The sequence below is a fragment of the Pongo abelii genome, chromosome 8, assembly GCF_028885655.2.
Source record: "Pongo abelii isolate AG06213 chromosome 8, NHGRI_mPonAbe1-v2.0_pri, whole genome shotgun sequence".
NCBI lineage: Eukaryota > Metazoa > Chordata > Mammalia > Primates > Hominidae > Pongo > Pongo abelii.
Window position 1 is genome coordinate 73,900,098 of NC_071993.2, and position 24,966 is coordinate 73,925,063.

A 24,966-nucleotide genomic window follows, 5' to 3' on the forward strand; every position below is an offset into this window, starting at 1 on the left:
ACAATCCAGTCATCGCCCAGCCTCCTTTTCAGCAATCACTTGGGGACAGATTTTCACTTCTCTGGGTGTATTCATCAAAGCCTGGAACTCCTGGCTCTGCAGTCTCCCAGAGCAGCAACGGAATTCCCTGGGGATTCTGGAGCCAGGGGTCGGAGATGGGGGGGCCTGAGATTCTGCATTCTGACATTGGTCACTGCTGCCTATGGACCACACTTTGAGTAGCAAGGCCTTCGAGCCTGGCGTTTTCTGATCATGTGTCCTGGACATGGACAGCTGGTGGAAATATGGACTTTGAACCTGGAAGGCTCTCAAAAAATAACACACCAGCTGGCCTCTGCCTCCCGCTCCTCCCCTGGGCTGCCTTCCTTCTGGGGCTTTAACATCAAGGAGGCAGTGGGGCTGGCCCCAGCCGGGGAAGACCCGCTGCCTAAGAGCCAGTGGGCTCGCTTCCCCGTGGGTTCTGAAGGATGAAGACCGGGTTTCCTGCCCCGTCATCTGGTCAGCATACTTGGCTGTGCTGGCAGCCCTTGGTAACACCTAGATCAGATGTAAGTGGGGAGCAGCTGATTTCCAGGGAAAAAGCTGGAGGAATCAGCTCAGGGGAACTGCATCTTACCTGCCGCTGGGGAAAGGCGGGAACGCGACGGACTTTAGCTTCTTGTCCTCCGCCGCTGACAGGCAGTTTTTGATGGTCTCTTCAAGCTGTTCTTCACATTTGTCGGAGCCCCACTGAGGGATGTGACAGTGGATGACAAATTTGGCTGCGAGTCCACTGGATTGGCTGACGGCGGCTGGGACATAGGCGAGAAAATGCCGCGGGTTATTTCCTAAGGTTTCCTAGGTTATAGCCTAACCTCATCAGGTACCTGTTAGATCTGGAGATAAGGCAGTGAGAGAGACGTTGGCTGGGCAGCATCCTGTGCTCCTGATGTGACTATGTTTAACAGAGAGCAAGAGCTGGGTTGGATCGCTTTGCACAGTTAGCACAAGGTTTGGGTAGAAGCGTTTAATGCTGCTCTGACACGTCATTTTCATATGGTCTGCCAAGTAGTCCCTGGGTTGGGCTACCTCCTCACAATGGTTCCTAGTTAAAGGGACACGTCAGATCCTCTCTGGTGGCTGTGGTAGGTAAAGTAATGGCATCCCAAAACATGCATGTCCTCCTCCCTGGAACTTGTGGGTATTCCCGTATATGGCAAAAAGGACTTTGCAGATGTGATTAAGTTAAGGCTCTTGAGATGGGGAGATGATCCTGGACTGTCTGGGTGAGCCTGGGGCCTGATAAGAGGGAGGCAAGAAGCTCAAAGGCAGGAGAAGGCCGTGGGATGAAGGAGACACAGACTGGAGCAATGCAGCCAGGAGCCAAGGAATGTTGCAGCTTAGAAGCTGGAAAAGGCAAGGAAGGGATCCTTCCCTGAGCCTCCAGAAGGAACCAGCCCTGCCAACGCCTGGATCTTAGCCTTTCTTAAAACTCATTGTGGACTTCTGGCCTCCAGAACTGCAGGAAGATAAATTTGTGTTGTCTGAAGCCACGAACTTTGTGGTAATTTGTTACAGTAGCCACAGGAAATGAATACAGTGGCTTTTATTTTATTTTTTTATTTTTAGTTTTTTTTGAGACAGTCTTTTTCTGTCGCCCAGGCTGGAGTGCAGTGGTGCGACCTCAGCTCACTGCAACCTCCACCTCCTGGGTTCAAGTGATTCTAGTGCTTCAGCCTCTCGAGTAGCTGGGATTACAGGCATGTGCTAATTTTTAAAATTTTTTTGTAGAGATGAGGTTTTGCTATGTTGCCCAGACTGGTCTTGAACTCCAGGGCTCAAGTGATCCTCCTGCCTCAGGCACCCAAAGTGCTGGGATTACAGGCGTGAGCCATCACACCTGGCCTACTGTGGCTTTTAAAAAATAGCTGTGCCTGGGCCCCACCCCCAGAGGTCCTGACTCAGTAGGTCTGGTGCAGGGGCTTATTATGCTTATGTGATTTTAGGACTCCCTATGAGTTGAGAACCACTGAACTTGATTGTATAGTTCCTTGACAGGGACTGCCATTTGATGATATCCACATGCCCTGCAGACAGTGAGTGGGGTTTCAAAAGCGGGCTGTGAAATTGAATTAGGCCAGCCTTGTCTCACAATTTCTGTCATACTCCTTTGTTTTACTGTTTACTCCCCTAAACGTGATTCCCAATGGTGACAGAGTTGATAAAGCCCCGTGGCTGCTAAGCTGGAGGGAAGTCCCTGTGGGACTCCCCAGGGGAGCAAGTTCCCTCGGATCTGCCTGAGGCAGCTGCAGCTTCAGCCATGAGCCATGCGTGTCCCCACGCCGCCCATCGGCGCCCTGTGCCCCTCCAGGAACCCAGGAATCGGCGTAGCAAGGGTCCGTGGCCACTAGGGGCAGCACTTGTAACAGAAACGTGTGTCCGCCGTATTCCAGAGCTGTGTGTGGGGTTGAGGTGAAAGACTGACTGGAAATCTATGAAGCCCACCTAGTTTATGATAAGTATTTCCTGGCAATGTCCACAGTGTCAGGGAAGTGCTGACTGCACTTCCTCACATGGGTGGAAGCCAAATCCAAGGGACCCCTTCGTCCATCAGGGGAAGCTGTAGGCTCCTTGCCTTCCAGTGCCTAGAGGGGGCTCAGTGTCATCACATGTGAACGCCTGAGCGCAGGACCCAGGCCACACAATACACCGAGGCCCTGGGTAGGGGCCCGCCATGCGTGCTGACTCTGAGACCACGTATATTTGTGCACCAGAAGCAGAGTGTCCCTCTTCGGCCTGAACAATGATGCCCCTAAAACTGGAGGCTGCTCTGCTGAGAACCAAGGACCCTGGGGATGGGCCTTGCCCGCATGGTGTGATCTTCCCGAGAACCTGGCCGCTATTGTATGCCGGACGGAGTTTGGCTTGTTATAGTCATGGCTGATTTATTTCATCTATTTTAAAAGTATAATCATGTTACTAGCAGAATGGTATTCCTCTAATGTAAAGTCTTTTTTCTTTTTTTTTTTTTTTTGAGACAGGGTCTCCCTCTGTTGCCCAGGCTGGAGTGCAGTGGCTTGATCACAGCTCACTGCAACCTCTGCCTCTTGGGTTCAAGCGATTCGATTCTCTTGCCTCAGCTTCCCCAGTGGCTGGGATTACAGGCACCCGCCACCACGCCCGGCTAATTTTTTTGTATTTTTAGTAGAGATGGGGTTTCACCATGTTGGCCAGGTTGGTCTTGAACTCCTGACCTCAAGTGATCCACCCGCCTCGGCCTCCCAAAGTGCTAGGATTATACTGCACCCAGCCAAAAGTCATTTTTAAATAAAAGGAATATGTTCCTATTGGCAATGTCAAACATCCAATCAAGTAAAAAATGACTTTCAGGGTAGTGCATGACATTTCAGTCCAAAACAAAGTATGTTCATGGCAACTGGAAATGAATAACACAGCTTGTAGCCGTAATGCTTTGTAATGTTCGCCAGAGGTGTCAAGGATGAGGGTCAAGTTATTGCAAGGGTTGTGACCCTGGTATTTGGTATAAGCACCTATCCACATAATGACTAGGGGCATTCTCTTACCTAATGTGATGTTGCCTGGTGAAGACCTGCATTCTGAGGGTGGCAGTGCTGCTGCTGGGAGCTTCTAGAACCTTCCCCCAGGTGAGCCATCACACTTCTTGGAGTCACCACAGCAAAAGGGGACTCTAGGTTGGCCCCTTGTCCTGCTGAGAGGCTGCTACTGCTGATGCCTGGTTTCCGTGACACTGTGGGTTTTCTTTTAACAGCACCTCAGTTTCCCATAATGGCCTCTCCTCTTCCTGCGTGTCTGGGCCCAGTGCTCTTCTCTCTGCTGCAGCCCCAGCTCCTAAGCAGCCATGTGCAAGCCATTTTCCTCCTTAGCTTTCAACAGGGACCTGCACCTCATGACCTTTCTGGGGCCCCAGGGCTAACACGTGCCCAGTAAAATGGCCATTCACTCCTGAAACCCGATTCCCCTTTTTCCCTCCCTGTCACTGCAGACACCATCGGTTTCCTCTGCCTTGTCTCATTCCAGGCCCATGTGCTTCATTTTCACCCCCACTCCGCCCCCACCCTCATCCAATACAGCTTTCTCGATGGTCTTCGGGCCCCAGCCCTCCGTCTGCCAAACCATCCTCCATACGGTTGCTGGAGCCAAGGTCCTTAAACTCCACATTTAAACTCAGAATCTGCAACTGCTCCTGATTGCCACCTGGCCTTACTGCAGTCCTCCCAGGCTCCCTCCATGGTCAGCCCCTCTCCCCTTGGAGTCTATCCATTTCTTGCTCTTTCTGGATGCCCAGTCGTCCTCCAGCCAGTGGGCTCAGTCCCCTGCACACATGGGTCTGGCTGCACCTCTGTCTCCACACTTGGCTATCCTCCTTTGTCCCTGACTCCCTCGCCCATTCTCTCTGGGCCTCTGCCATGCAATTCAGCAGCCAGCTGTGCTAAGTGATGTACTGTGTTACCCTGGGGTCCCCGCCTGGTTGTAAAGTTCAGGAGTGTTCAGGGCCTACAATCACATCCACATCCCGATGCCTGCGCCCAACAGCACACACCATAGATGCCTAACGTGAACTGGTTCTGCCCCAGATGACATCTTCACTGAAGCACTTTTGTATTCCTTGCTGCTGCCTGGCTCCTACCACAGTCACTGGCAGGCAGGTGCTCCAATATTCAACAAATGAATGAAAGGCCTGACTTTTCATCAGTTTGCTCGGCCTGGAAACCCTGGACCTACCCTTAGCGCCAGCTTCTGCCTCCCTGAACATGCAGCATCGCTGCCTCTCACTGACTCTGCACCTGAAATATTTTCTTGATCCACCCTCCCCCACCCCCTGCCACAGGGTGGGCCTGCACTGCAGTTGGTCTTTTTTAACCATGTTAAGATGCCCTTTTTTTTTGTTTAAACATTTCAATATTGTTGAAATCAGGAAGCAGCTTAGAATTGCTGTCAGCCTGGAGCTGAGTTCTTCCAGAAAGAAATTACATTTCCTTCTATGTCACCTGGGGACACTACCAAACTAAGGCTATGTCTCACTCTCTTCTCTGCCTGAGGTTTTGAGCTGCACTGGATCTGGCTGCAAATCTTCAGGACCACTGGCTTGCGGTTCAAATTCTTTTTCTTTTTTTTAGACACAGAGTTTCACTCTTGCCACCCAGGCTGGAGTGAAATAGTGTGATCTCGGCTCACTGCAACCTCTGCCTTCCGGGTTCAACTGATTCTCCTGCCTCAGCCTCCCAAGTAGCTGGGATTACAGGCACCCACCACCACGCCCAGCTAATTTTTGTATTTTTACTAGACAGGGTTTCTCCATGTTGGTCAGGCTGGTCTCAAACTCCCGACCTCAGGTGAGCCACCCGCCTCTGCCTCTCAAAGTGCTTCGATTATAGGTGTGAGCCACCATGCCTGGCCAAATTCTTTAGTGAGGCTTTTTTTTTCCCCCTCTGTCCACTGGATGCCAAGGTCAAGATATTTGCTGCTCCTTTCTGCGTGGTGGGTTCATGTCTTGCTTGCTGTTATACTAATGTGCCCCAGCTTTATGTGGGGCCTCCTATTAGACACCTTATTTTGGAAATTTAATTTTTCTTAGTGTTACATACAATAAGAGTATATCTTACAACTGATGGTGTTTTTAAATGAAATGCAATGTGGTGTTAGACAGTGGCGAACCATCTCCCCTTCTCCATTTTTCCCAGGGTGCTAACACTCACTGGCCCCAGGCCATGGCTTCTTACACCTAACATATTTGCACCAATGTCTCAGCTCAAAATTGTGTCCTGCAGCCCTCTCCTTCCTTCCAGGTTCATGTCTATTTCCTCGGTGCAGACTTTTGTATTCTTTCCAGCTAGTGTCTGGATTGCTGCCTCTCAACTTCTGCACGTCTGAAATTGTACATCTTTTGTCTTCATTCTTGAATGACAACGTAGCAAAATGTGGAATTCTTGGTTGACAGTTTTTTTTCCCTTCAGTGCTTTGAAGGTATTTCTTTCCTGTTTCCACACATCTTTTTTTTTTTTTTTTGCTGATGAGAAGTCTGCTGTCACTAGAAGAGCCATCATTTCTTTACAAATGATCTGCCTGTCCTCTCGGGTTACTTTGAAGGTTTCTTTTGATTTTTCAATTTCTAAGGCTTTACCACAACACTCCAGGTTTTGGATTTATTTTCATGTATTTTGCTTGATATTTTCAGCTTAAGGGTTCATGCTTCATCCTAGAAAATTCTCAGCTATGATCTCCTTAAATAATGCTTCTCTACTTTCTATTTCTGCCTTTGGAATTCCGTTTAGAAGTGTGTTGGTGCTGGGCACAGTGGCTCCCACCTGTAATCCTAGCATTTTGGGAGGCTGAGGCAGGAGGATCACTTGAGCCCAGCAGTTCGAGATCAGCCCAGGCAACATAGCAAGACCCATCTCTATTTAAAAAATAATTTAAAAAAGAAGTGTGTTGGAGCCTCTCATTCTGTGTAGAGCAGCTATTTTTCCTCTCCTTTGCACCCTATCAGGCAGTTTCTGGGGAACCTTCCCCACACCCAGGCCCCCAGTCCAGATGCTGTCTTAGATGACTGTGTTGGGGCTTGGTCTCATGGTTATATCGGGGATGTGGTGGAGCCAAAAATTGAGTCGGTGGGCAATGTGGCCCTGGGCTTGGGTGAGGGGCTCTCTTCTCCCTTCTGCTACCCTAGAAAGACAGATTTTTATACAAGTTGTTGCCCTGGGTGGTGGCTAGAGCTTTGGCTTCTTGTAAAGGCCGCGAGAGTCTCATGCAGCCCCTTGCTTTGAGCAGTGGGCCTGGCTCTGGCCCTCTTTATACGTGAAGCGACTCTGCATCTTACAGACCTGGAGCCCAGGCCTGGGGCGGCGGCCTCCTGGAGGTGCTGCTGCCCTCCTGTCTCTGTCTACGTGGAGGCTTATCTTATATTTGAGTGTGGCTCTTACAGTTTTTAAAGAGACACTATCTATTACTGCTATGCCTGTGGGGAGTGGTGGGTGGAGATTTAAAGTGTGGGCTCTTGTTCTTTCTGGACCAGAAGCCCCCATTACTTTTTTCTATTTTCTTTTTCTTTTTTTTTTTTTTTGAGACAGAATCTTTCTCTGTTGCCCAGGCTGGAGTATAGTGGCACGATCTTGGCTCACTGCAAACTCCACTTCCCAGGTTCAAGTGATTCTCCTGCTTCAGCCTCTGAGTAGCTGCGATTACAGGCATGTGCCACCACGCCTGGCTAATTTTTATATTTTTAGTAGAGATGGGGTTTCACCATGTTGGTCAAGCTGGTCTTGAACTCCTGTCCTTGTGAACCGCCTGCCTCAGCCTCCCAAAGTGCTGGGATTACAGGCATGAGCCACCGTGCCTGGGCCCTACTTTTATAACAATCAAGTCTAATCTGGACAGCCCCCTGCTTAAACTTCCAAGTGCCCTCATGTCCACGTAGGGTCAGATCCAGACCCCTTCGCACAGCCCACAGGCCCAGACTCATCTTGGCTGCCGTTTCTCTCCTCCCACGTGCTGACCCAAGACTCCCTGCTCACGCAAGACGCGCGTCTTCTTGCATGCAGTGCTCCTATTGCCCTCTGTGTCCCACCCCCAAGGAGTCTCACAGCCTCCCTGCAGTCCTCCCACGCTCCCCTACGCTGAGGTCGTGGCTCCTGCTCTGTGCCCCAATTATGCATCTGAGGGCAGCAGTGGGTTTTATTTTCCTCTGAAGCCCTGCAGCCCTTGGCACTGACTGAGGGCACAAGGAGTGAACTGACTGGGAATCGTGTGGGTGGGAACACGGATCTGAGGTTGAATCCACCTGTCAAAAAGTTGCCCAATATCCTGGACAACAGATGTTCAAACAAAAACTTGTACACAGATGTTCACTACTGCAGCTCTATTCACAATCACCAAAGGTGGAAACAGCCCAAATGTCCATCAGTAAATGAATGGTTAAACAAAATGGAATATTATTCAGCCATGAAAAGGAATAAGTACTGACCCATGCTACAGTATGGATGAACTTTGAAAAAAATGTTAAGTGAGAGAAGCCAGACAGAAAAGTCATATATTGCATGATCCCATTTATATGAAATGTCCAGAATAGGCAAATCCATAGAGACAGAAAGTAGATTAGTGCTTGCCAGGGCCTGAGGGGGCACTGGGCATGACTGCTTAATGGTTAGGGGGTTTGTTGGGAGAAAAGCTAAGTGTTGAGAGAAGCTGAGGCAGGGCTTGCATGTCTGACATCATGTAAAAGAGTCTTGGAACATGTCCGGGGTCCAGATTCTAAAACCCCTTGTGGCCTTTGGAACACCAAGCTCTGTGCCAAAGGGTGGAAGTCTACCCTGACGCACTATAATCTAAGCCCAGGGCATAAAACCCCTCGTGGCTTGGATAGAATCCAGGGCTCGTGGCTCTGGAATGTGTCTAGACTTGCTGGCTTCTTGCTCCTTGCTCTCCCAGGATTGATTGTATCTTGAGTTAAAAGAACCTGCTCTCCATTATCTCAAGTAGCAGAATATGTTCCAAATGCTTCAAAGGAAATGCTAAACTGTCACAGCTGTAGATCATGCGCTTGCCCTTTCGACCCCAACATCCTCACCACCTGTTTCTTTGTTTGATCACCAATAAATAGCCTGGGCTTCCAGAGCTCGGGGCCTTCACAGCCTCCACACACTAGCGACAGCCCCCTGGACCCACTTTCTCTCTCAAACTATCTTTTCTCATTCATTTGACTCTGCTGGACTTTGTCACCCTCATGACCTGGTGTTGAGTCCAATCAACCCAACAGGGTTTCTGTGTGAGGTGATATCAAAGCTCTGGACTAGGTAGTGGTGATGGTTGGCTGCACAACACTGTAAAAGTACTTAATGCCACTGAATTATATGCTTTAAAATAGTTCCAGTGGCCGGGTGCAGTGGCTCATGTCTGTAATCCCAGCACTTTGGGAGGCCAAGGCGGGTGGATCACTTGAGGTTAGGACTTTGAGACCAGCCTGGCCAACATGGCGAAACCCCATCTCTACTAAAAATACAAACACTAGCCAGGCATGGTGGCATGCGCCTGTAATTCCAGCAACTCGGGAGGCTAAGGCACAAGAATCGTTTGAACTTGGGAGGCAGAGGTTGCAGTGAGCTGAGATCACGCCACTATACTCCAGCCTGGGCGACAGAGTGAGACTCTTTCTCAAAAAGAAAAAAACATAGTTCCAGTGGTAAGTCCTATGGTATATGTATTTTATCACACACATGCGAAGTTCACCCAATGGCTCTAGACCATTTTGGGGGATCTGATGCAAACTGACTTGAATTATTCAGACATATTGGAGTCCCCAGGACATCTAAAAGGATCTCTATGGGCCTGCCCAAATTACCTGAGATGCTAAAACAGCTTTCTGATTAGTTATGGCATACTTTGTCTCATAAGCTGAATAGGCATGAGGCATGTGAGGCTGGAGACTCCACAGAGGAGGGTGAGGCCATGCTGGTGACAGGAGCCTAGTTCCACACTTACCTTCGGCGACTTCCAAAGGGCCTTGGGATTTGCGAAGCTCCTTTACCGTTTCCAAGAACTCTTTTCCCCCAGCCTTTTCCAAGGCTTTACCTGCAAATGAGAGCAATGGGAAGCCACTGTGGTTGTTCTTTCAATCTAATTACACTGTTTGACATATTTGTAGTAAGCCAGGAAAAAACAAAAGCACTGTTAGAAACTAGGAATTGAACTTCCCAATTGTTATCCTGGTTTGCCAGTGGTCAGGGGAGGCAGGGGTCTCTGGGCCTCAGTCTAGCAGACTTAGATTGGCAAGCTTTTATCAAGGATCTTTTAAGGGGTGATTTGGTCATAAAGCGGTCTCATGGCTTGAGTCATGTAGATGATTTAAAAACAAAACAACAAAAATGGAGATTCTAGTGTTGCGTCCCACAGGTTTAGTACTCATGTGGAGAGCTCTGAAGTCCTGGTCCCATCACAGTGCCATCCACATACTGTACGTGCTTGAGTCAAAGGACAGACAGAGGCCTAGGGCAGCCTGGCATGTTTTTCTCCCAACCCGGTGCTCAGTTTGCAATGGAGAAATGCAGAGAGGCTAATCTCTAAGGACTTTCCTGCCGGGAGATGCCCTGAGCTTTTGATGTTAGGGGAATGCCCCACTCTTTCTTTTTTTTCCTACCTCAGCTCTTACTTCTACACAGGCCAAGTGGAACCCCTGGGAGATGACAGGACGCCACCTCTGACCCCACAGGAACCCTGTCAGTGTGCACCAGCGCATCCAGCTCTCATGTCTCTGAGATGACATGGGTGTTTTGTCCAGACTGGGATGACGGCGGCTTTGGGGCAGCAGAGGAGGCTTTTTTCAGATGTTTTCATCTTCGAATAAACTTGGTGATCTGGATGTCTGTGGCAAGTCTCAGCTCTCTCTTTATGAATCATTATTATTATGGTTCAGTTCATGGTCTTCCCCAGGGCCTGGGTGCTGATGCTTCCCCACTCCACACTCGAGCCTCAAGTATATGTGGACAGCCACAGTACACTGTGCAGCTGGTTTAGGACAAGTGTCTATTCCAGTGGTCACTGTCCACTGGGGGAGGGCGTTCAGAGGGGTTTTCTTTGTTAATGTGCTTGGGTTTCCATGATGCAACAGAGAAATGGTGATTGTGCATTATACCCAGTACCTCTGAGGTTCCTTTTTGGCCCCCAGATTCCTGGACACTGTTGATCTATTGGGTCCAGAAGCCTGGAGAAGGCCGGGTAACCGAAGCTGGTAGCCAGTTCACGTTGAGAAGCAGAGGACTAGGTCTACACTGGTGCCCTCTGCATTCAGGTCAAGGGCCAAATGGGAATGTGCAGAAGGCAAGGGGAATCCACCCTCCTCACTGAAGGCTTTTAAGAAAAAAGCATCCTGGAGAGAGGTAGTTTCTCTCTACAGAAGCATTCCCAAGAAGGAAAGGAGCAATGCTAGAATGAGAATACCACAGCTTTGCAACTCCTAACGAGTGGCGGAATCTAGAGAAGAGGCATCAATGGCTGCCAGCATCACACCAAGACAGACAACCAGGCATGACGCGCCTCCTCAGGCACGAGCGCTCGCCTGACCAAGGAGTCTTGGCAAAGTTTTCGAACCTACGCCTCATGAAACCTCTAGATCCAACCACCAAGTTATAAAAAAGCAAAGAAACATGTTTCATGATGCCAGGGGAATGTAATCAACAAAATCCGGACTGCATGAAACCCTGTAGGACAAATGGCCCAGCTTCCTCAACAAATGAATTGCAAAGAAATAAGAAAGAAAGAGATGAAGGAGGAACCTATGGTATAAGAGACTCATCAACCAACTGCAGTGTGTGGACTGATTTGGATCCGAAATCAAATAAACAAGTTTTCTTTCTTTCCTTTCTTCCTTTCTCTCTCCCTCTCCCCCTCCTTCCCTCCCTCCTTCCTTCTCTACCTTCCCTTCCTTTCTTTCTCTTTCTGACTCTCTCCCTCTGTCTCTCTCTTTCTTTTTCTTTCCCTCCCTCTCTTCCTCTTTCTCTTTCTCTCTTTTTCTCTCTTTCTCTCTCTCTTTTTCTTTCTTTCCTGTCTTAATTTCTTGACAGGGTCTCACTGTGTGCACTCTGTGGCCAGGCTGGAGTGTAGTGGCGTGATCACAGTTCACTGCAGCCTAGAACTCCTGGGCTTCAGCGATCCTCCCACCCCAGCCTCCCACCTTAGCTGGGAGCACAGGCATGTGCTACCACGCCTGACAAATTTTTGTATTTTTTGTAGAGATGGGGTTTCACCATGTGCCCAGGTTGGTCTGGAACTTCTGAGCTCAAGTGGTCCGCCCACCTCAGCCTCCCAAAGTGCTGGGATTACAGGTGTGAGCCACCGTACTTGGGCCCCCTTTTTTTATAAGAGATGGGGGTCCCACTATATTGTCCAGGCTGGTCTCAAACTCCTGGGCTCAAACGATCCTCCTGCCTCAGCTTCCCAAGTAGCTGGGACTACAGGAGTGTGCCACTGTGCCTGGTTTAAACAAATGTTTAAGAAACTTGACATTTATGATGTAACTGGAATTGGAACACTGGTAATTTGTTGATATTGCTATCTTTTTAAAGGTACAATAATGGTATTGTGGCTGTGTTGTTAGTAAACAGCCCTTATCTGTTAGAAGTCATTGTGAAATATTCATAGATAAAATGATGCTGGAAGTATGTGGAGGGGGTAAGAGCTGAAACAAAGGTGGCCATGGGTGGTGATTATTGCATCTGATTGCATAGGGTTTCATTATACTTTTCTGTTATTTTTTGTGTATGCTTGACTTTTCCCATAATAACATAATGTTTTGAAAAGAGTAAGGCAAGGCCTTGGATGCTGGGATGATTAGTTTGGGTGATGGTGGTGGAGAATGGAATCATAATGGGAGGGACTCCTCCTAACACAGCAGCAATAAAACAACTGTCAATTACTAACTGCCTAGGAGCCCAGCACTGTGCTAGGCCCCATCACAGCACCCCTATGGGACAGGTACTATTGCTATCCTCCCTTACAGAGGAGGAAATGGAGGTTCAGGGAGGTTTAGAAACCTGCCAAAGGTGACACAGCTGGGAAGCAATTCAGAAAAGCCGGGACAGTCCAGGCAGGCCGACCTGGAACCTGTCCTCTTAACCACCTGACTGCCTTTAGCCCATTTCTCCTCCCAAGACCCTGAAGAGGTTGGCCTTAGAATCCACTGCTGGGATCTGAGTGTGAATTTTTGCTCCCAGACCAGTGCTCTTTCTACTCTGCCACCATGCCAACTAAAAAAAGGAAGCATATTGTTTTTCTTACATAAAAATTTCATTACTATAGAAATGTGTAAAGTATGAACACTGCAATGTGTCAGTGAGAGGCAGGACACCTATTAAAAGAGCTCCAGATGAAGGCTACTAGAGGGCGTCCTTCCATGGAGAGTGGAAGGAGACCTGTTTCTCTGTAATGCTGACTTTTCCCAGGGCTGTCCTATCTCCTTTTCAGCACAGCAAGTGGCCTCTGATGCCAGGAGGAAGCCGTGAGTGAGTCCAGCTGCCTGGGGCCCCTGGTGCTACCACCCAGGGCTGAACTACTAGCATTTACCTCAAATTGCCTCCCTCACAGGCAAGCCCTGTACCCTAGAGACAAAGCCCCTTCTTTGCTCACTTTACCCTTTCCGTGGAGAGTTTAAGGCAGTTCTGCTTGGTAAAAATGGACGGGATGGGGACTGTTAGCATGCTGTTATTTCCAGCGCCCCTAACAGCTTACCCTCCCAAGCTCCTCCACCCTGGCTAGTAACAGCTCCCTTTGCCACTCGTGGGACAGATGGCAAACCACAGGCAAAAATAACTCAGTGCTCATAGCTTAATGGACAACCTAATTTTTTTCTAGATATCCATTTCCCTTTTATCAATAGCACTCTCAATATTTAAGCTTACGATATATGTAAACATGTACAACAATATTTATAGTAGCACTATTCACTATAGCCCAAACTGGAAACTACCCCAAATGTCATCAGTGGTAGAACAGATCAATAAACTGTCATATATTTATAGATCGTAATACTACAGAGCAAGGAAAATGAATGAATACAAGCATACTCAACAACATGGATAGATTTCACAATACTAAGTTGAGCAAAAGGAGTCAGACCCAGAAGAGGACAAGATTTCATTTTTACAAAATTCAAGACAGATGAAACCCATCTCTGCTTTGATAAGAAAGGACAGTGGTTACCCTTGGAGGACATACTGACTAGGAGTGGGGCTGAGGGAGACTTCTGGGGTGCTGGTAAGGGTCTACTTCAGGATCTTGGTGCTGGTTGCAAAGTGGGGTTCACTTTGAGAAAAATTCATCAAGCTCTACGCTAATGATTTGCTTTTACACAATATCCCAATAAAAATTTCAAAAATATATGCAGAATTAAAACAAAGTTAGCTTCTCTCTAGTGAAACTGTTCAACTACACATAAAGACAGAGTTTGACATGGGACCCCAGCGATGGGATAGCCAGTTGACAATGATCAGCTTCACAAGAACTTGCCTGAACAGTGGCCTATTCTATGGCACTTCTACTGAAGTCTCAGGACCTTACCTATATCTTCTTTGAGGTCAATTTCGGCTGTGGTTGGGTGGACAATGCCCTCCACTCTCATGGAGCCAATATGGCTGATGTCACTCTGGGTTAAGGACAGCTGCATTAGGAAGAAAAGGTGGAGAATGTGGAAAAGATAAAATTCTGTTGAAAAATCTCATATTTTACTTGCATTCATTAATTCTCTTTAATTATTCATACCCAATGTCAACACAGGGGCTGCAAAGAGAGTGACAACCTCCAGTTTCCCAGGTGTTTGGCTTGCAATAAGCTCTTTGAGCTCAGTGGATTTGCTTTCCACTCTGGGGCTGGCAGCATGCAACAAATCCATTTCCTCTTCCCTGGAACAGGAACAGGACCTCCCCTCTTCTTTCTTTTTTTTTTTTGTTTGAGACGGAGTCTCGCTCTGTCTCCCAGGCTGGAGTGCAGTGGTGTGATCTCGGCTCACTGCAAGCTCTGCCTCCCGGGTTCACGCCATTCTCCTGCCTCAGCCTCCTGAGTAGCTGGGACTACAGGCGCCCGCCACCATGCCTGGCTAATTTTTTGTATTTTTAGTAGAGACGGAGTTTCACCGTGTTAGCCAGGATGATCTTGATCTCCCGACCTCGTGATCTGCCCGCCTCGGCCTCCCAAAGTGCTGGGATTACAGGCGTGAGCCACCGCGCCCGGCCCCCTCTCCTTTCTTTCTTTCCCTTACAGCTCATGCCTTTGGTTTCCAACCCTGGTGGTCTTAGTTTTCAGTGATACATCTTCTGAGCAGCTCCTGCAAGGAAGCCTAGGGCTTGCTCTCTCTTCTCCCCTCAGCATCCTGCATTCTCCCTAGAAGAGCACAAAATTTGTGGGGCAGGGCTCTGAAGCCAATAACCTTGCTGGAGAGCAGTAATGGGCTCTGGGATTCTGACCTGGGGGTGTCTGGCTCCCTTGCCCTTTGGAGACCACAGTCTTGGGGCTACCATTGGGAGTTGCTACCCTATGTGTTCATAGTAGAGTGGAATGGAGGGCATTCTCTATTGTTGGCCCATGTGAGCAAGACCTTTATGTTCCCTTAGCTAAGTGAGAGACAGCTAATCATCATGTAACAGTGAACAGGCCGGAGAGGGGACATAAATTCCACCTCTTTGTTTCCCTGCTTTCATCAGTGATGAATTAGCAACCAGCCACACCGATGCTCTTCTTAGAACATGTTCTTTCCGATTCTTTGAATGGAGGCTTACTGTGTTGTCAGGATGGAAACATTCAGCTACCAGAGATATGATTAACTGACTCTTTCCTTGGGTGTCTTATTTCAGCCTCAGTTGACTTGGTAGATAAATTGTCTGCTCAGTAAACTTTACACTTGTAGGAATGAATTATTTGCATGTCTGGCTGGGATGCTGTTGTGTTGCTGAAGACTGTTCAATGTATAGCCCTGTTTGTTTTCTTTCTAAAGCCTAGGAAGGCAGGCAGACTGAATTATTGGCAAATAATTCATTTCTAATACCAAGGATATTTGGGAAACATATATTTCTATTTTCTTTCTTTGATAAATTACATTGAACCATGTAAGATGGGCCTCTCAGAAGCTGTCTGAGAAAGTTAGCTATGGATTTTTTTTTTTTGGCAGATGTAGAAATAACTGGGGTGTGGGGAATTCCCAGCAAAACCAGTAATGCCATCTTATCTACTGACCAGAAAGAGCTTCCATGCTTACCCTTGTCTGACCAACATTAGCATTAACAATTCTCAGCAAAAAAGAATAATTCTCACTCTCACAATGCTGACACTGCCACAGCTCTTTAGTTTAAAAATGAATAATTCAAGACTGCAGTGAAAATCATTATTAGGGGAGCAAGGGAGGCATCATTGCTTGTAAACAGTAGGTTATAAAAATACAGTAGTGTTTTAATATAGCACAATGCAATTCTGTTACCTTCTGTCCCAGAACAAGGCTCTTAGAAGACAGAATGGTGAATCCATCCCCTGGCCCGTCTTCAGAGGTGGAATTTGAAGTTCCTTCTTTATCGCTGTCCTTTGGTTTGGACTGTCGGTAAAAATCAAAAGGCAAGATGAGAACCAATCCAGAAAAAGCCTGAGGTGCCTTTATTAAGCTCTTCTCACGGCTGCCACCAAGTTGAATATGAAAGGAAGTGGTTAGGTGACATGTTCTGCTGTTTCTTGAAGGAGGGAAGCAAAAGTCAGCAATATAAGGAAAGAAAAGGGTACCACAAAATAGCAAAATAGAAAGTGTGTTAAAGGGCTCACACGTACCTGCAGTCCTCACCTACCCCTGTACACCAGCACATTGTCCTTGCTCATTTCAATGCCTGCAGCTCACGACGACAAGCATCGGAGCTGGGTGGGGCTGTTGATAGCCCATTGCTTAGCCTTCTTTCTCCCCAGGATTTCTCGGGGCACAGAGGCAGTGTGGAATGAAACATCCACAACTTCTACAGTAGGGTTGTCCAATAGAACTTTCTGTGATCATGGAAATACTCTGTCTTGATCCTCAATAATGTTGCTGAGTGCTTGAAATGTGGCTGGTACAATCAAGGAGCTGAATTTTAAATTTGATTTAGTTTTAATTCAAATCCAAACAGCCTTGGCTGGGTGCCTTAGCTCACACTTATAATTCCAATGCTTTGGGAGGCTGAGGCAGGAGGGTCGCTTGAGCCCAGGAGTTTGAGGCTACAGTGAGCTACGATCTCGCCACTGCATTTCTGCACTCCAGCCTGGGTGACAGAGTGAGACCCCTGTCTCTTAAAAAAAAAAAAAAAAAAAAAAAAGCCACATGTAACCAGTGGTTACTGTACTGGGCAACATAAGAAAACATTATTCTATCAGTGGCATCTCTGAGCTAAGCTACCTAGTATATCAAGCTATCCCAAACACCTGAAATTCCACTGGCGGAACTCAGGGAATGCCTGCTTGGAAGGCAACACAGAGCTCTGCAGAGAAATAAAACGCAGGTTCCCGGCTATCATCGCTCACTTCAGATTTTGCTGGGGGTAGTAAAAGGGATCTGAAAACTATCCCTGCTTAGGATTTGGAAACCTAGAGAAGACCCATTTCAGCTCTAACCTCAAAGGCCCTTTATTTTTTTACCTGTACATTCTTGTCATTTTCTTCTGGCGCCAAGCTGCAAGAGTCCTCGGTCCTTCAGAGGTGTCTGCTACGAAGTCATTGTTTCATCTTTAAACTTCCCTCCTGTTCTGTGAGTGTCTTAGTGTCTGTCTGGGCTGCTCTAACAAAATGCCATAGACTGGCTGGCTCACAAACAACAGAAACCACTTTCTTTTTTTTTTTTTTTTCGAGACAGGGTCTTGCGCTGTCACCCAGGCTCGAGTGCAGTGGCGCCATCATGGCTCACTGCAGCCTCGAACTGCTGGGCTCAAGCCATCTTCCTGCCTTGGCCTCCCAAAGTGTTGGGATTACAGGCATGAGCCACTGTGCCTGGCCCAGAAACTTGTTTCCCATAGTTCTGGAGGCAGGAAGTCCTTGGCGCAGGCAGGTTCTGTGTCTGGCAAGGGCTCGCTTCCTGGTAGATGACACTTTCTAGCTGTGTCCTCACATGGCAGAAGGGTCCCTCTGCCTCCCTCAGGCCTCTTTTATAAGGGGACTGTTCCCATTCGTGAGGACTCCGCCCTCATGATCTAGTTACCTCTCAAAGGCCTCACCTTGTAATCCTGTGCCTCTGGGGTTAGGTTTCAACATATGAATTGTGGGGGAACATAGACATTCAGACCATTGCACTGGGAGTGCCTGGCTCAGGACACGCAGCCTCGGCTTACCTTTTTGGACGTCCGTGGTTTGGCAGCCTTGGATTTCTTCCCCCCCTTCTTGCCTGACGTGGCCTTCCTGCCTCTTTTCTCTGGGGGCGGGGAGAGGATCGTTTCCGACTTGCCTTTGGTCCCTCGCTTTTTGGCCAGCAGTTCGGGGTGAATTCTGGGCAGGACGCCTCCACTGGCGATGGTCACTCCTTTTAGCAGCTGAAGAGAGAAATGCATGCACTCATGTAGCAAACAGCTTGCTAGTTCCCAATTTCATACAGTTCTTTTTTTTTTTTTTGAGACAGAATCTTACTCTGTCACCCAGGCTGGAGTGCAGTGGCACAATCTTGGCTCACTGCAGCCTCTGCCTCCAGGTTCAAGCGATTCTCCTGCCACAGCCTCCTGAGCAGCTGGGATTACAGGCACCTGCCCCCATCCCCGGCTAATTTTTGTATTTTTAGTAGAGATGGGGTTTCACCATGTTGGCCAGGCTGGTCTCGAACTCCTGACCTTAGGTGATCCACCTGCCTTGGCCTCCCAAAGTGCTGGGATTACAGGCGTGGGCCACTGCGCCTGGCCTGGATTTAATACAGTTCTAACTGTTAAATGTGGCCTCCGCTTTCCTAAAGAAACTGCATAATACACCATTTAATTGGCTTTTCCCACTTTCAGTTGTAGAGCATTTCTCCGTAGGTTAACAAGGCATCCTGTGATGTTGTACAGAAAGCAAAATAAAGCAAAGCAAAATAGAAGGGACATAGAAGTTGAAACCAGGGATGTTGCCCAGGGCTCTGGAATTCCAGACACAACACAGGATAAAGAGCTTCCCATTTGGGGAGCGCAGCTTGAGAAAATGAGGTTCAAAGTCATTGCAAAGACTAGACCCAGTTAATGACGAACCAGTGGTCTCCACAAGCTTGCACATACATTCCATCAGTAAAGTATGTCTGGCCATGCTCCTCCCAATCAATATAAGTTAATTTATCCGTAAAGAAGAGACACGTACTACTCCACTAATATATTCTGCAGATTCGAAACCAACACGACCCCAAGCGTGGTCTGCAACCACGGCTCACCCATGAACTGGTAGTTACTCATCAGTGACAAGAGAAGTATAATAAGCATCTAGAAACTTTCACAGCAAACTGACAGTTATTGTATATCTGTTGAATCTGATAACAAAAAATTATGGCTTGTAGTTTGCTTTTTAATTTTTCTAGTAATTTTTATTACATTTTTGGAAATTATCAGTCCATGATGGATTGGCCATAAAAACGGCTTCTTCACTACAGTTTGAGAAGAATGAGATTAGAGAATAAAGATAAATGAAAAGAAACAGAAATAAAAATTCTTATACTATTTACCTACCACCTTACATATACTGTAGGTGAAGAGGGAGTATTCGCTTGACTTTGGAGTCAGTTTCAGAATATAAAGGGTCAGTTCTAAAATATAAAGAGTCTTCTGCCTTCATCAGAAAAAACTGTCAACTAAGTTTGGGTGAAGAAAGTGAAGAGAATAACATTTGTGCCACACCTTCCTCAGCAACACACAGAACTTGTCTTCAAAGAGAAAAGAAAGGTCTGATAAGACCTAGAATATATAATGAGATCTATGCCAGAGGCAATTTTATTTTGAATCTGAATGATAGAGCTAGCAGAATTTGTTCTTTTATATGGCCTGAGTTTTTTTTGTATAAATGTAATTGGGAACTGTAGCGGGAGTGACTCATGGCCAGCCAGGCCCACACATTAGCATGTTTGGCAAACCCATTCTATGGCTTCCCTCAATGCTTCAGACGTACCTGGTTGAGCTCCTCGTCATTGGCAACTGCCAGCAAGATGTGTCTCGGGGCTATCCGGGCCTTCTTGTTGTCCCTCGCGGCATTCCCGGCCAATTCTAGAATTTCCGCTGAAATTACAAGGAGGCATTAACAGGCAATCACAGAATGGGGTCTGAGCTAAAGCTTTTCTTTAGAAATGGCCTTCAAGTTTGATCACATTCATTCATTTGTGATTTCTATGTCTCGGCCTGGAAAGAAATCCAGGAAGCATAAGAGAACTCAAGTTAGTCCCAGCTACTCAGGAGGCCGAGGCAGGAGGATCGCTTGAGCCCAGCCAGGAGTTCAAGGCTGCAGTGAGCTATGATTGTGCCACTGCACCCCAGCATGGGCAACAGAGTGAGACCCTGTCTCTAAAAAAAAATTTAAAAAAATTAAAAAATTTAAAAAAAGAAAAAATAAGTCAGGTCACAGAGAAGTAAGCTATTTTAGCAAGATGTCATCCGATCCTGTGGCAAAGCCTCCTGGTTGTCCCTCAGCATCAGTTCTCCCTCTTCCTCTTCTTCCTTGGTACAGGACTTCTGATTTTTTTTGCCAAGCCCATAACTGCAGGAAAATTATTTTTCCCTTGATAAGTGTGGTTCTGTGACCAATATTTCGCCAACGAAGGCAAGCCGTTGTGTTGTCTGGTCCTTCTGGGAAGTGTCCATCAATGAAGGGGCTGTGCCCTTCTTTCCTTTCTAATGGTGGGCTGAGGACACGATGGCTGGAATTTGGGCAGCCATCTTTGACCAAGAAGACGATGTTGTGCACGCTAGAGCAAGAGCACAGAAGGAAACTGAGTCTCTACCAATCTAGACTGTCTTTTCTAGACTTCTTTTGTATGAGAGTGAAATAAACTCTCTTGTTGAAGCCACTGTCTACAGAAGTGAATCCTGACCAATACAGAATCCTGCTATGGAACCTAAATTCCTCCCAGTCTGTGGGGAGCAGGGCCATCTCTGAGGAGAATAGTGATGTAGGTAAAGTCTGTTCTGGGTGCCCACTTGGACTTCTCTTAGACTCTCCTTTTTTTTTTCTTTTTTGTTGAGATGGAGTCTTGCTCGTTCTGTTGCCCAGGCTGGAGTACAGTGGCATGATCTTGGCTCACTGCAACCTCCGCCTCCTGGGTTCAAGCAATTCTCCTGCCTCAGCCTCCTGAGTAGCTGGGATTACAGGCGCACACCACCACACCTGGCTAATTTTTGTATTTTTAGTAGAGACGAGGTTTCACCATGTTGGCCCGCCTGGGCTCGAACTCCTGACCTCAGGTGATCCACCTGCCTTGGCCTCCCAAAGTGCTGGGATTACAGGCCTGAGCCACTGCGCCTGGTTGACTCTCCTTTTCCTCTTTGCTCAATGCCCTAGGTCCTTCCTGTCCTAAAAGAAAAGTGGATGGAAGGACTGACTTATACTCTGGGATGAGGAAATGGTTAACCCAAAAAGTGAATTCCTAAAGGGAATGCCAGGAGACCTGCGTAGGAAAGCATGTAGAGCCTGGGGGTCTTCCACATACTTCCCAAAACTTTAGCATGGCTGACTGTAACAAACACGCCACTTGGCCAATATGAAACAATTGATAAGAAGAAATTTTCCTAAAGCTATTTCACATGCTATTAAAACCTTGGGGTAAAAAAAGAAATCTGTAGAATTGGTTTCTACTATCTATATGCTTTCCCCCTTCCTCTTCTGTTTTATTTTGTTATTTTTCTTTCTTCCTCAATTTTAGAAGGATGTTCTGCTAAATCAAATTTGCCTTCAAAAGTATGAATGAGCCTTTAAGGAAAAATTCCTTCCCTTAGAAAGCTAGAGGGAATGTGCCAACGTGTTGTCTCACTGATAATGAGGGGGGGAAAATGTGCATGTGTGCGTGTTTGCGTGTGCATGAATGTATTGTGTGAGTGTGCAGGCAGGCATATGTGTGTGTGTGTGTGCGTGTGCATGAATGTATTGTGTGTGTGAGTGTGCAGGCAGGCATATGTGTGCATGTGCATGTGGGTATGTGCTAGGAGGATATGCTGATACAATGGCACAAATACTAAGCCCTAAAATTAACAGATGACTTTGTATGAGTCTTTGCAATCAATCTAATTTCAAATAAAAGAGCATATGAAATCGCCATCATTCATAAAATCTATGGCAGTCACAAAAACTTGACATAAGTATGCCGTATTAACTAAGCACATGTGATTAACAAAAAAATTAGAATAAAATAAACATTACAGTTAAATATTCATAGGCATTTCCATAAAGAAAAGTGCTAAATCACCGTAAATTCATTCTCACATCTTTTCCAGATTATTAAGCAATGAATATTGTGTTTGCCAACAATTCATTTATGCAGTGACCATGTTTTCTGAATCAAAGATTGGGGCACTAAAATTTGAGAAGTGTGAGCATGCTTGCTGGGACAGTGGGATAGGGTATTTGAAATTAATGGTGTCTGTGAACCCATGGATTATATTGGAAAAATGAAATCAATGCTGTATTAGATAAGCAGGCTTGCTGCTTTCAGGCTGTTGCCCAATCCTTGCTTTCTCTTCAAAAGGATGCCCATTAAAAGGAAATGGAGTGGCCAGACATGGTGGCTGATGCCTGTAATCCCTGCAATTTGGGAGGCAGAGACGGGTGGATCCCTTGAGGTCAGGAGTTCGAGACCAGACTGGCCAACATGGTGAAACCCCGTCTCTACTAAAAATACAAAAATTAGCCAGGCTTGGTGGCATGCACCTATTATCCCAGCTACTTGGGAGGCTGAGGCAGAAGAATCACTTGAACCTGGGAGTGGAGGCTGCAGTGAGCCGAGACTGGGCCACCACACTCCAGCCTGGGTGACATAGTGAGATTCTGTTTAAAAAAAAAAAAGAAAGAAAGAAAAGAAAATGGAATTATAAAGCTTTCAAATAGACGTTATTTTTGGAGACAGGATCTCACCTCTGTCACCCAGGCTGGAGTGCAGTGATGGCTCACTGCAGCCTTAACCTCCTGGACTCAAGTGATCCTCCCCTATCAGCCTCCTCAGTAGCTGGGACTACAGGCTTGTGCCACCACGCCAGGCTAATTTTTAATTTTTTTGTAGAGACAGGGTTTTACTTTGTTGTCCAGGCTGGTCTCAAACTTCTGGGCTTAAGTGGTCCTCCCACCTCAGCTTCCCAAAGTGTTGGGATTTCCAGGCGTGAGCCGCTGTTCCTGGCAGGCTTGCTTTATGGCTCTGGGTTAAAATGTGCAGCTCTCCATTGTGCACAGTGAAGGGAAGTGTGCTGCCCCTGCTCATCTCAAGGGACTCTCATTTCTGGGGTACACATGGGAGGAAGAAGCACTCCACTCATCCCTTTTTCTAGATGGGTTTGGGGGTTAATGAGTCTCCCAATTTTAAGCTTCTGAGCAACTGAATTGAATTCAGCATCCTGGATCATTGCTTTCCTGCCTCCTGTTACCTGCATTTAGAGGGAGAAATTAAGCGCCCTCCCCAAGTTCATCAAATTAACTGTCAGCATAAGAGGCAGGGCTCATGGGAAGCACTACATATTTGGAGTCTTCAGGAAGCCCATGAAGGTCAGGTTATTTTCAGCTTGACAGATGCACAGACATTCATAGACAAAAAAATCTGCCGGCATCAAACGTAGCATAGGAGGAGACTGAAGGCAGAGACTCAGCATGCAGCACAATTCAGGGAATGCAGACGATGCTTGGGGATCATGCAACTGGGCTCTTAAACAAACTCTTTTGAAATAATTTATAAGAAAGAAAACCTTGATTATGTGTTCTAGTGCAAAAGCAGTGGTAGGACTTTTTTTTTTTTCCTTAGAGAGAAAAAGATAATACATCACAGAAAATCTACATCAAATAGTTCCTATCTCTTTCGGATGTTTAGTCTGGACATCCTTGAGACATGGACTTCACCATTTAAATGTTTGTAATAACATTAATCATTAGCCAGGCACAGGGCTCATGCCTATAACCCCAGCACTTTGGGAGGCTGGGGTGGGAGGATCGTTTGAGCTCAGGAGTTCAAGGCTGCAGTGAGCTATGATAGTGCCACTGCACTCCAGCCTGGGTGACAGAGGAGACCCTGCCTCTAAAAAAACAAAATTCAAAGCAAATGAAACAAGAAAAACATTAATCATCATTAATAGTTTCAAATGTTATTATGGCAAATATAGTCCCATGAACTATAAAAGTTTGCTACATTCTTGAGTGACTTTATTGATCTTGGGGATTTTATTAATCCTGCCAAATCCTTATATTGGCAATCAATAGGAAAATTGGATTTATACAGCACTAAATTTACTCTACTGCAAATGTTGTGGGAAGATCATAATTCTGTTAAGTGGTGGGGACTTCTATGGCAAACCCCTCACTTCTCACAAGTCACACTTCTAGCAATAGTAACAATCTGGAATACAGCTGAGTATCTAGCAGTAAAAAGAATTTCTTTAGCCAAAAGCGATGCTGTAAAGCTCATACGCATTATTTTGGAAGAGTCTGTGTCCTTTCATTTTGTATACAATTTAAACCAACAGTGGATATTCCAGCCCACAGAAGATGGGAAATAGCACATTAATTATAGGGTTGGGACAGGTGAGGTGGAGTGAGCAAGACTCTGTCTCCTTCCCAGGCCCTTTCTTCCTTGTCCACTTGCCCACTGCTTGGCGGTGTCCCTGGGGTTCTGTCTGTGCCTTCTGCTCTGCTAGGGCCATGCAATCTTCTGGGGAAAACCCCATCGGACTCATGGCTCCAGCTTCTACCCACCCATCGTACTACTGAATCTGCACCTCCAGCCCTCTCATGATATCACCCAGACAGCCTCACCTGGGGGCTTCACAGGTAAAGCAAAATCACAGTCCCCAAATCAAAATCATTTCCCCAAACCTGCGTTTCTCGTCGCCCTTAGAACTGGTAGCTCCATCCACACATGGCTCCTACCAGAGACCTGGGAGTGATTCCCTATCCTTCCCTCTCCCACTCCCCATCTCCTTCCAGTCACCACATGGGGTCCATCCAGCCTCATCAGTCTCACATACTTTTGGCCTTCTTGTTGCCATCGCCTGAGTTAAAGCTCTCTTCTCTTCCAGCCCAGATAATTGTACTGGGTGTCTAGATGGTTTCCCCATCCCTAGTTTTGTTGTTCTCCAGATCCATGCCAGCAAGGCCACTGGTGACCCAATAGGTACCTTTGTGCAAATTAGAAAAAGATGCTCCTAGCTGGGTGTGGTCCCAGCACTTTGGGAGGCAGAGGCAGGCAGATCGCTTGAGCTCAGGAGTTCAAGACCAGCCTGGGCAACACGGCGAAACCCCGTCTTTACAAAAAATACAAAAATTAGGCAGGCTTGGTGG

General features: G+C 46.9%; 1 protein-coding gene across 1 annotated transcript in view; it reads right to left on the reverse strand.

Moving 5' to 3' along the window:
• LOC100456998 (core histone macro-H2A.2) overlaps window positions 1-24,966 on the reverse strand; it is a 59,460-nt gene that overhangs the window by 2,461 nt on the left and 32,033 nt on the right. The window contains exons 3-8 of the mRNA XM_002820864.5: window positions 19,615-19,721; window positions 17,832-18,029; window positions 15,974-16,084; window positions 14,065-14,164; window positions 9,496-9,585; window positions 617-791 (exon numbers count right to left, since the gene is read on the reverse strand). Coding sequence (XP_002820910.1) covers window positions 617-791; window positions 9,496-9,585; window positions 14,065-14,164; window positions 15,974-16,084; window positions 17,832-18,029; window positions 19,615-19,721 — 781 coding nt within the window. The remainder of the gene's footprint in view (window positions 1-616; window positions 792-9,495; window positions 9,586-14,064; window positions 14,165-15,973; window positions 16,085-17,831; window positions 18,030-19,614; window positions 19,722-24,966) is intronic.